Source organism: Macrosteles quadrilineatus, unplaced genomic scaffold, assembly GCF_028750875.1.
Source record: "Macrosteles quadrilineatus isolate MER2022 unplaced genomic scaffold, UCM_ALF_1.0 Scaffold_5__1_contigs__length_97177068, whole genome shotgun sequence".
In the NCBI taxonomy this organism is placed as follows: domain Eukaryota; kingdom Metazoa; phylum Arthropoda; class Insecta; order Hemiptera; family Cicadellidae; genus Macrosteles; species Macrosteles quadrilineatus.
In genome coordinates, this window is record NW_026542598.1 from 50,828,031 (window position 1) to 50,840,657 (window position 12,627).

At 30.8% G+C, this 12,627-nt stretch overlaps 1 protein-coding gene across 4 annotated transcripts; it reads right to left on the reverse strand.

Moving 5' to 3' along the window:
* Positions 1-425: 425 nt before the first annotated feature.
* Positions 426-12,148, reverse strand: LOC128995205 (mpv17-like protein 2). Of its 4 annotated transcripts, XR_008490959.1 has the most exons (6): positions 11,537-12,148; positions 11,157-11,395; positions 9,830-9,958; positions 9,261-9,392; positions 1,644-3,383; positions 426-1,579 (listed from the first exon to the last, which is right to left on the reverse strand). XR_008490959.1 is itself a non-coding variant. In XM_054420138.1 (5 exons), the coding sequence occupies exons 1-5, from the start codon at positions 11,781-11,783 to the stop codon at positions 3,366-3,368; spliced, it is 765 nt and encodes a 254-aa protein (XP_054276113.1). In that variant the 5' UTR covers positions 11,784-12,148; the 3' UTR covers positions 426-3,365. The 4 variants fall into 4 exon arrangements, 3 of the variants coding, with proteins under 3 accessions (XP_054276113.1, XP_054276115.1, XP_054276114.1); XM_054420138.1 differs by having other exon boundaries at positions 426-3,383; XM_054420140.1 differs by lacking the exon at positions 9,261-9,392 and having other exon boundaries at positions 426-3,383.
* Positions 12,149-12,627: the final 479 nt, after the last annotated feature.

Consider the following 12,627-nt stretch of genomic DNA (forward strand, 5'->3'; position numbering starts at 1 on the left):
GACATTATAAAATGGTGGCTTGTATGTTCCATTCCCAATTTTAACATTGCTTTCAAATAAATTTACTCAGATCAGCATAGCTCATTTAATTGAGTTTATTATTTTTATTTTTGAGACAAGTTTTTTTTTAAACAAAGCTCTAGAACAAGAATCTTGATTTAGTCTTAGTATACTTGTTTGGTTAAGTACATTGTTAAAGAGAGCAATTTGTATAAGAAGAAATTGGGTATTTGGTATTAGTTCTTTGCTGAAAAGAGAACCAGAAACAATCAACAAAGCAAGTTATTTAACATGTCTTTTGTTCATTACTTTTGTTAGAAAATATTCCCCAACACTGTATGAACCAACCATTATCAACAGAGTTCATAGTTCAATAACTTTTGGTTTTGAAATACATACAAAATTGTAGGTAAAACGAACAAACATTATACTTTTAAAACTGAAATTTTATTCCAGGAACTAAAACAAATACTGACAACCAATATTATACACTTTTTGAAAATACTGTCATTTGGTAACTAACTCTAAAATTTGATTTACAATCTAGGTAAAAATTATTTTCAAACAAGAATTGAACATTAAACTGAAAAGTATTTTCACAGGATAAATTAAGACATAACAAAATAATAATACCAAAAATCTATTAGTGAAACATTATTCAATAATTTTAAATATGTAACATATGTTACAAAACATATGTTTACTGAAGTACAAACATGAGTTTTCAGAGCAAGTTAATTCCGCATGAATACAAAACTCAAAGAATTTATAGACCCTAGTATGTAGTAGTGAAAACAAGATAAAATACACCTTATTAATGAAATATTATACAATCAAAACAGTAAAAAACGGTATTCCAGATTATGGTATTTTCATAATAAAAGACATACCGGTACATTTTTAACTTCCTGTAAAGCACAAGTTTCATTGTAAGCATCGACACTTATTTATAGTAAAAACTTAGATATTTAATTTTAAATCTCACTTATTATTGAAAAAAAAATTACCATTCTGTAACAGAATAAAAATCTATATAACTCATGAGTAGCCTAATTGTATATTTTTTATTCTTGATGAAAACAAAGTTAACTAAAAACAACAGCATCAGGCAAACCTTTTATATTTCAAGGTACATACAGCTAAAGAATGAAAAACAACTAGTAAATACTTAATAAATATTGGTTTATTAAACCTAAGTTTGATTCTTTAAATAAAATGAAAGACTCTAAGCAGATATTCCTTAAACTGGAAACATAATGTATAATAGCTAACACAAGACTAAACTCAAGTACAATCAACAATACTAATACTATATTGTCGCCAATAAAAACAAAGAAGATATTTAATAACATTTGAAAGAAAAACATCAGAAATATTTTTAGGTTATAATGTAAAGGTGAAAAAAAATTAAAATTAGACAAAAACTTTGTGTAAAGCTTTTTGATTACAAATGTTTAAGTCCTAATTTATTTATGAATGCACAAAATCGATATCTGGTAACTATAACACCTCAGTAAAATAAATAAGTTTAAGTTGAGCGTATACAGCCTACCGGGGTCTCAATATTTGATGTAATAACCTTTAATCAATATATTGATTAGCTAACGTGGTTTAGAAAAACAACTACATTATGAAGTAATAACCTTTGACTATTAATACAACAATATCTAATAGTCATAGACTTCAGTATCTAATAGTCAATGGTAAAAACTCAATTATCAATTGTTTGTAAAAATGAGTGTAAGAAATGTGAGAAGTAATTAGTTGGGCATGATCTATTTTTTTCTTCATAAAATGTTTGAAGATTGCTAAAAAAATGTATGTGGTTTGATGTATAACTATGTTCAGTCATTGTAATGTATGATAAAATAATGTAAATCTAATGACCTATTCAGAAACATGCCATAGCGACATAACAATATTTATTAAGTTTGTAAATATTTTAAACATGATGTTAGGCCGGGCTTATGCTGAGACACACGCAGCGCAACACACACAACCCAAAACATGGCAGAAAACTGTGCCACCATGTTTCCTTACAGCGTCGCGTAAGCTCAGTCGCACACGTCTATGTGTCTGGCACACACTATTGCTGCATTACCGTATAGTAAGCTTAATAACTACGGACTACGAAAAAAAAAACTCACATTTAAAACTCACATCACTCAAAATTTAAAACTATCCATTCTTACAAAAATAAAAAAATACTAAACTGTTGTAGTTGGTTAGTTTTTGTATATATTTTCATTAAATTTGATAAGATTATTTAATGACAATTAGCTGTTAGCATTTCACAAAAAAATATGTTTGACAAGATGTCACTAAAATAGGGAGAACATTAAATTCCCATATTAGACTCAGAGGAGTTGCTACTACAGTACTGTATCGTCAATCTTGGCGATTGCATAGTGTGTGTGCTGCGCCCCAAAATACGCTGGTCAAACATTCATGTGCTGCAAAACAAAAATGAAACTTGGATTGTGTGCATTGTGTCACGTGCGTCCCAGCATACGCCCAGCTTTAAAAATCTTGGCATATAAAAAAAATTTACAATGTAATTTATGAAACAGATCGAACAAGTCATATTTTATTCTCAATACTGTTCAACCAAAAGTAAAGAAAGTAGCCTATATTAGATTAACCACAAGTTAAATCCAGAACTTCAAATATACATAAACTTATAATAATAAGTTTATACTGTACATGTTTTTAGCTGAAGTTTATTAATTTACTAAATTTTTAATACTTATCTTTTTTATGGGCTGGCTTGTTTACAATTGTTCTATTAGGACACAGCATTTTGTTATATAGTTGAATGAATGTGATTTTTTTGCCTCTCTTAAGAATATATTTTTATACAACACTACATTTGAGCGACTGCTTTAGAGAGAAACTGTGTTGTATATATTGGTTTAACGGGTATTTGTTGAAACAGTATGCAATGGAATTATAAAGCACTTAAAACATAAAACAAGAAAATCTAAATTATATTGCACAAACATTCCTTTGTCAGACCATATGAAGGTAGAGTAAAATAGTTACTCAAAATACATAATAAATAACATACATAAATAACACTAGAGAAAGACAATATCCAGATTTAAGTGCTACCAACAGCACCATTGTAGCAAGGCATCTGTTATCGAATTTGTTCGCTTGGCACTACTTAGTAGGCGTTTTAACAACTATTTTCCTATTTAACTAATTTTAAAGATCTAAAATAACAGTCAAAACAAAATAAATCTAATCTAAAAAGCTGATATGAGTAATCGAAAATAGGACAATTAAAATAGTCAATTGTCTATAAAGCTAAAGTTGATTTATAGATAAATAATGAAAGACGTGGTTGCAAAGATGTCTGAGACTCACGATACAACCGGCTCCTGAAACAGAAACATATTCTAATCATATCAATTTTATAAAAAAATGTGTTTAAGCCTGATAGTTCTGATCCACAAAAGTGTATTTACTTTTTTATTTAATACATTTTCACATTGAACAACCGTGACACCCTTTTTAACAAATTAAGATAAAAATCTACTTATGTAGTAAGTTGTAAAACGTGGGTTATTAAAACGTTTTTATTAGCTCGCTTTCTTGTCTGGTACAAATTTTGCAATCAATCTTATACTAACTTCCCGTTGATATAGAGACTTGAAACTCTAAACATAGCTCACAAGTGAACGACAATGCAATATTATATAATTTAATTTTCATATTTCCCTTGGGCTACGCGCCCATGGGCTTGTTTTTATTAGCTCGCTTTCTTACAAATGTTGATATCAATTTCAAACGAAGTTGTCGTTGAGCCAGAGACTTGAAACTTGAAACATAGCTCACAAATGGATGACAATGCAATATTATATCATATAATTTTCATATTTCCCTTGGGCTACGCCCCATGGGCTTCCAAAGTTTCCACGTTTACATTTTGAAATAATGTAAATACATCAATTAATTTAAGTCAGCTGTAAAAACTTAAATTTGACAGCCCGAAGAACGGATGTTAAGAGGTACAGGTTCTGCTCTTGAGATATTCTAAAAGTATAAAACAAGCATTTCAAAGTAAAGATAAAACATCTGATTACAGATAATAAGGTTTTGGTTATGTATTAACAGGCCATATAAAATAGACTTAACATATTTAATTGTAAATTAGCATGCGCCCCACGTTTTTTGTTTTAAATCTTTCAAGTATTTATTCTCTCAACATAATTATAAATTATTTTCTACTTTTAAGTGCGTTTAAAAACGTGGCATTTTTAAAAAGTATTTTTATTTATAAATTGTTTCATGGTGTACCTGTTTTGTTTGTTGAATATTTATAAAACACGTGTGTACCGCAATGCTTGAAATACTGGCAATTACAAAAGCCAAAATGTTAACTTTAAATATTCAACAAACATCGATGAATGGGATTTATTTAAAATTGTTGAATGCAGATATGTTATGAGCTGTCATAGCTTGAAACATATTCCGTATAAAATACCATACATTAGATACCTTCTAGTAACTATGTAAGTAGATTTTTTTTTTCAATTGATTAATTTTACTTGAAAAAAGAAGATAGGCCTTATCCCTATACTCATTCCATTTCAAACCCTTACTGTGGTATTCAGAGTAAAAAGGTTTATTTATTTTTAATAAAAAAAATAAATTTAGCTTTCATTTTAAAGTAATGTTTTATGAAATTAACACTCAACTTAGTATATTATAATTTTGAGCTCCCGTCTCTTTATGTTAGTTAGTCATAATACTAGTTTTCCAACTTACTAAACAGTTGGCCTACCTGACATAATAGTTAAAAATTTCTGTATGAATACCAACTAAGTCAAAACAATTTAATACGAATACAGCATGTTTAACACATAAAATGTTTTTAAATAAACAGTAAAAAAAAATTATAAGCACATGAGAACTAACTCAAAATTGTTTAACATGAGTGTACAGTTTAAATTGGAACATAATAAATTATTTTTAAGTATGTAGTAGCCTAAATAAAGTATTTTGTATATTTACATTCAAGTGTATTCAAATTTTATATTTACATTTATTATTTTAATAAGGTTGTTTATTGAGAGAAAATGTAATCAATTAAATTGTTATAGTAGTTTAGGCAACGATTAAGTAAAGGTAGTGTTAACGACAGGAGTAGAAAACTTCTGTAGTTAACACTATTTACGCGAGTTGTGTACACTACCTTGCCTACAACGTCCAGTAATTTCCTAAAAATCACTAATCATAACTTCTAAGAGAGGTTATGTTTTCGTTTATAACCTCTCATTGCCACTGACAGTGATGCAACAAACATTGTACCAAACAAAACTAGCATCTCAGTTTCCCCACCCGCAAACTGATGAGAACCTTTTCTGCGAAAGAGTGGGGGATTGTGGAGAGCCCCTCACGTCGATTTAAGAAAATCTTTAAATTTATTTTATAATATTTTAGTTTGAAAATTAACTTTTTAACTATAAAATTAAAAATATTTAATTATAAAATTAAACTGTCATAACCTAACCTAACCAACCAAACTTGCTGATAATATAAAAAAGAGATAAAATAAAAATCGAATGAAGTTTAACTTATATTTAATTTTTAATTATAAAATTAATTTTTAATTATAAAACTAATTTTTAATTATAAAATTATTTTTTAATTATAAAATTAGTTTTTAATTATAAAATTAGTTTTTAGTTATAAAATTAATTTTTAATTATAAAATTAGTTTTTAATTATAAAATTAATTTTTAATTATAAAATAATTTTTAAAATATTTAATTACGGTATAGAATTAAGCTGTCATAACCTAACCGAACCAACCAAACTTGCTGATAATATAAAAAAGATATAAAATTAAAATCTAATGAAGGCTTACATATGATTAATTTTTAATTAGCCTATAAAATTAATTTTAACATTTGTTATTATAAAAAATAAAATTATAAATGCCTCAAATTCTAACAAAAGATGTACAGTTAAGAAGTATTCGCAATCTAAGCATAACCTTGGACAAAAAGTTAGTGTCGCCGTCGGGATTCGAACTGGGGACCTCCAGATCACGAGTCCGAGACGCTATCAACAACGCCACGAACCCCGATGGAATTACTTTGTCTCGTTACGGTAATGGTGTTCCCCAAAGAGCAGAGTGACGTCACGCCCCCCACTCCTTCTCTAAAGAGGTTCTCATCAGTCTGCGGGTGCGGAAACCGAGACGCTATACCAAACAAACACTAATTGCACCACTCAACAATTAAATTGGCCTGAACAGCTGGTTAGTTGAAGTTCAAATCATTACAATTTTACTTCTTCTCTCTCAATCTTTGAACATCTTTGGTCCGTTACCCGTGTTATGGGTAAAACTAAGCTGTCATGAACATGGTATGCAACCACAACAACACAATGCAAACAATGCTGTTATGAGAAACTTTTAAATTCTAAGAACTGAACTGAAACGGCTACATTAAAAGCAATCGTAGGTAAAGTGTTTATTTTTTTAGTGTCTAGAGTCATCAACAACAATTTCAAAATTAATTTGGACTTGAGTGGATGGATAATAGCCAAGTATTTGATTAACGATTATAAATTTCAACAAGATATTCAGAGAGAGTTTAAGATAGTAGGAATCAAACAATTAAAAGAATAAAAGTGACGATGACTTGCCACTAGGTAGTCAAGTAGTTCCTTAATCAGAAAATTCAACAGCTGATTATCACGGAGTCGCTGAGTAGCAAACAAACGACTGACATACATTCTACACTGTGACATCAGCTGATCACAAACACAACTGTTTATCTTTTGTTCTAATACCTCACTTTGCTAATCATGATGATAATCTGGTTACTTATCTTCGTGATGTGATGAGTTCAACATTCTATCTTGAACTAATAAAGGAGCTTACAGGTTTAAAAGTTTATAGATAATGGAATACAAACTAGAATCAAGGGATTATTATATTTAACAATTTGTAATTTAACTAATGATTGCTATTTTATGGTTACAAATGTTCTGTCTTTGTATTGAAATGTTACAATAGGAAACCATGTACAAAGCAAAAAAAAAAAAAAAACTATGTATAATTCTCGCTTCTACAATTAATGAGTAAAATCTTCTTTTTTTATTAAAATGTAATTTTTAAATACCTAGTTGAAATTAATGAACAAGCTTGATGATTTTTTTTGGTTGGTAAACCAGTGTAACATTCATTTTCACCACACTATGATGTTATTAGCTGTTTTACAAACGTTAATTAGAGGCTGAAAGTTACGTATTGCTGGCCATGCCAGCTGTCATCGTCATTTGGGGACCGAGCAGGTTTTTACATCCCTAGGGCCGCAAAATCAGCTGCCCGCTTGCATATTAATTACTCAAACAGTATCCATAGCATTGAAATAGAATTGTTTTATTTTCACCGTTGCCTAGCAACTGTTATTATTTTATTATATTATTATTTTTGATGATTCCTAAGTTACTTCTTCACATAACCTTAAAGTTGTGTTGACTATCAGTTTTCATTATTATTATTGTGCATCGTAGTGGTGTGGTGAAAAATAGTGTTCGTACACGGACCAAAAATGGTTTTGCAGCTTTCGATCGATTTAAGTTCTTGACTTCGTCTCGAACTTAAAAACTATCTCGAGCCGGCAAAACCTCGTTTTTGGCCCTAGGTACGAAATATACTATTCTTTTAGTTATTTTTACTTTCCCAAACTTAAATGTTCAAATGAAGGTTGATGAAAGAATAGAAAATGAGCAAAAAAAAAAAACAATAAAATTGAGCTAGGCCTATATGGGAATATGTTATGATGTTTAACATATGGGAATATGTTATGATGTTTAACATATAGGAAACAAATGATGTTGAATGAAAATGGGAAACATATGATGTTTAACATATTAGTGATGTACTGTGGCAGTATATCAATTAGCAAAGTAGAGTTACAGTAGAGCCCTTTCTTAACCGACCTTGCATTAACCGATACGGATTATCTGCCCTCGTTTGGAAAATATTACAGTTTGTTTTAACAGACCTTGTTTTGAGAGCAGTTTGGTTTAACCGCTGCTTTCTAAGAATCTCAGCATTTCCGCTCTCACGCTCGGCGATGGGAACAATACGCTAAAACATTGACTATTAACCTACAGGTTAATAGATAATGACTAAACTCTACAGGCTGTTACTAAGAATAAGTTATTTTGTATTTATCCTCAAAAATATTGCATATTGCCAGTTTGTCAAGATTGTTTTTGTGACTCAAGCCTCCAGTGAAAGGCTATTAATAAACATTCTGTCTCGTAGCAAAATGTTTGCAAAAAATGTTGTTAATTTGAAAAATAAGTTCTGTACTGAATTGCAATATATTGCAATATATTGGATAATGATTATATAATGAAAAATGAATAGCACTTCGTTTTTTTTAGTTTTTAGGGATCGCCTGTTTTAACTGACCTTTTGAGTTATCCGAACCTAGGCCCAGTCTCATTATTAGGATTGGTTAAGAGGGGTCTACTGTATTTCGAAAATTAAATTCCCGTATCAAATCACAACTGAAATAACAAGCTTCTCGTAACAACATTATCCACAGTAACTTGAATACAAGTTGTTTAAAGTAACACTTTAGTAGGTGTATTTTGTCCTAGACACTATATAAAAATAAAAAAAACAACAATACCTAAGATACAAAACAGAAGCAAAGACATAGTTTTAAAGATTGTAATAAAATAAACAGAAACACAACTTGTGAAGACAAAACATCAACAAATAACAGATCTTTAACTATTTCAACTTCAATCCCCGTTATCTTCGTAATGCTGGTGAGGTCCACGCTGTAAACCAATAAACAATACAACACCAACACCAACAGACAAAACCATAAAAAAACATATTTGTATAACTTTATCGGTCTAGAAAATTAATGTATGAATTAAAAAAAAACTGATCTATTTGAAGTGGTTTAGATGATATGAATACTTAGATGATATGGTTTGGTATAACACTGTGTTATACCAAACCATAAAAATAAATGGTTAACATTTACTAAATAATTAGTATAAATAATGTACATAGAAGGAACATCACTTGAGAACATGATTTTCTGACGGACAAAATTCTACAGTTAATCGAAGACAATCAAAGCAGTAAATACACAACATAAACCCCGCACAACCATCCAGGAGATATCTGAAACTGAATATGAGAGGACAGATGACAAAACTGCTACAACATGACTCCCAGCTGATAGAAGCATTAGTACATTAGAACTCACAGGTTGGTCATGCACCAGAGTTGCACCCTGACAGGCGACTTCCGTCAGAACTAACGGACTAGTGGCGTATCTAATCCTCCAGCGGGGCAAGTTCGGAAGACGTAGGAACTGTGAGTAGTGGAAGTCCTTGTTCTACATTGTACAGTTAGTGTTAGTAAACAAGCAATCTAGCCTAACATACTGTTTATAGGATCAGTGTATTGCTCTATATACATAATTATTTCTCGTCAAAGATCAATATAGATTTAAAAATGTAAATAGAACTAATTTAACATTGTGATATTCGCTTAGGCCTTCAATAAGTTGTTTGTTAAGGCTTATTTTGGCTAAATATTCCCCTCTCATTTAGCCTGGAGACATACATTGATTGGTTATACCTTAGTAGCCTAATTATGAGTAAACGAATGGTAAAAACTGTAAATTAGGGGTAAGTGCCGAAATGTCTGCCAGGCAAAACTGGATCTGACCCAATATCGAAGAACATTTGGCCCAATCTAAATTATTGACATGCATTTTCCCTAAACAATTTTAAATATCAGTTATATATACGAAATTAATTTTGTACATACCTCATATTTTACGTAAGAAAGAAAAACATCGTAGAGCATTGTGATGAAATTGACATAGACGACTCGGTACTTAGCAGGAAGGTAGGCAAAGTTGAGATACTGGGTAGGAGGCCACACGATCCAGTCCATCTGTAACAAAATAAAAACATTCTCAACAAAAATAAATAGAAAAAAACTAAGTACACCAAGGTTTTATGGATAAAACTCTAATTTAGACCAGCTAATTTTAAAAAAGGTCAGAAATGGTTTCAACCGGTCTACCGAGAATCAATAAGTTAGCATTCAAAACATGCCTAGGTACATTCTTCTACAATATCACTGTTTTCAATTGCTATTGTTGATTAAAAGCCGTTTTTTTAGCAAACTTCAATTAGCCTTCTTTGAAACCGTACAATAATGAACATAAGAGTAAACGACACTATTTCATGACGTGAATTTGTTTCTGATTTGGCAACTACATTGCAAAGTGTTTAGGCCTAACTTACGTGTTGGAGCACAATCAAAACATAAACATGTAGCATAGTTTAGCTGAGGTTTCATCCGATTATATTTTAAGTTACCCCTTTCGATTAAACAAAAATGCCATTTGTTTGATGTACAAAATTAATAGGCCTAGTTAAAAGATAAAAGTTAATTAATGATAAATTGGTTACATAACTAGTAAATCCGACAAACAGCTCAATTTTATTGAAGGTCGTTTTCATGTTTTGGCTTGTATCAGCCATTGTCAAAACGTCGCAGTTGGATGGTGAAATCCTTGTCATTGTTTTCTACTAAAAGTACATACACAAACACACATACACGGACAGGACGAAGACATTATGAAACGAATAACACTTTTAATAACGAGTTCAGTCTGCCTGCATCCTGACCTTGACAACGGTGTGCGTTCTGCCAGTGTATTTGACATAATAGGCCTATTAAAAGTGTTATTCGTTTTGTAATGTCTTCGTCCCGTCTGTGTAGCCTATGTGTGTTTGTGTATGTACTTTTAGTAGAAAACAATGACAAGGATACTAATTTGAAATAATAACTTCGCCAATATATCTGAATTTTTAATTTTTATTGGCGAAGTTATTATTTCAAATTAGTATTAATTCCAATATAAACAGTTCTTCTTGAAGAAAATGACAAGGATTTCACCATCCAACTGCGACGTTTTGACAATGGCCGATACAAGCCCAAACATGTAAACGACCTTCAATAACATTGAGCTGTTTGTCGGATTTAAAAGTTATGTAACCTATTTATCATATTGAATATAACAGCTCAGGAGCTAAAATGGAAATTAATTTTAAAAGTTAATTCATGAGTATCAATCACCAACCATGTAAATTGTGAGGAACTTCTGTTTCATTTCCTTGTGTGCCTCTTTAAAGTCACCGTCTTCAAGTAGTCCAAGTCCATAGAAGAAAATGCAGATCGCAGAGGGGGAAGCTACAGTTTGGTCCAGTAGTATTTTCTTCATAACTGATTTCAAAGTGCGTTTAGGTAAAATGAAGTCGATGTACTTGTAGAAAAAGTGTTGCACAGGACCCAGAGCAAATCCAACAATCGTCATGTTCACTATAACAATTATGTGTATTATTACAACAAAGAAAATTAACAAGTTGGCTAGTCTTAAAATAACTGGTAGAATAGAACTAAAATTTGGTTACAGTAATAAGTAATAAGCTAGGTACCAAAACAAGTAAAATAACTACTTACTTGTCCTTATCCAATCATAGGTCTCCTTCTTGTGGACTTTCTTGTAGAATTCAATTTGTTGTTGGACACCATCTCCAGCTGCCATCAAGAGACCACTGCTGACGGTGTTAGTCAAAAAAAGATATTTTCCTAATAACTTTTGATGTGCGAAATTGTGTAGCTGTCTAGTTACAGGAACTTTGTGCTTTTTGATAGAATGAAAATGTCTAATAACAAATATTTTCAGATTACTGCTGAGTTTCAACATGATTTTATATTTAGATAAACTAAAGGGGATAAAAGTAAATACCTAAAAAGTTTGGATTTGCAAAATAAAACCATAAGGATCGTGGACACCTGAAGTCTCATCACGTAATGAGAACTGTTAACTTTCTGTCAAACATTTATATCAAACTAAATTGCATAGCCTATCTCAAGGTTAAGAGGTTAACCACTTGATTCAACTGTATCCTATAAGCTTATCAGACCTACGTGATTAGCACATGCATACTTAATACAGGTAAATTTATAATCCTCTGTTAACTAAGCTCATAAGACAATTTTCACCTAAATTAATTAATCACTTTCAATAAAGTACACAATATTCCAACTTCATAACACAACAAACAGCCTCCAAAGTGTCCCAGTCAGTGTTCCCAGATTGGCCGTAGTCAAATATCGTACACGCGGTCCTAAATTATCGTATTTCACGAAAAATTATCGTACAATTTTAAATAACAATCGTAACTGGCTTGAGTATTGAAATACCTAATAGACTTATATATTTTTTTATTATAAATCTCAAAATCGCCATAAAACCATATTATTTTTAGTTTTGCACGTTGTAATCATAGTAGGTAACTGATATTATGTGAATATTTCTCAACCTCAACACAAACACTACACCAGTATTTTCCTTCCACCATGCACTCATGGCCACCTTTAACTACAGGCCGCGGCCTGGTAGAATTGGCATCTCCACAAGTGGTATGTTGTTCAGTGACAGACGTCCCATAAGATAACATGGCAGACAGGTGATATCAGCTCATTAATTCACACTTTATTGATTTCAATTTAAATTTTTACACATAAATTTATTAAAATATTGAAAA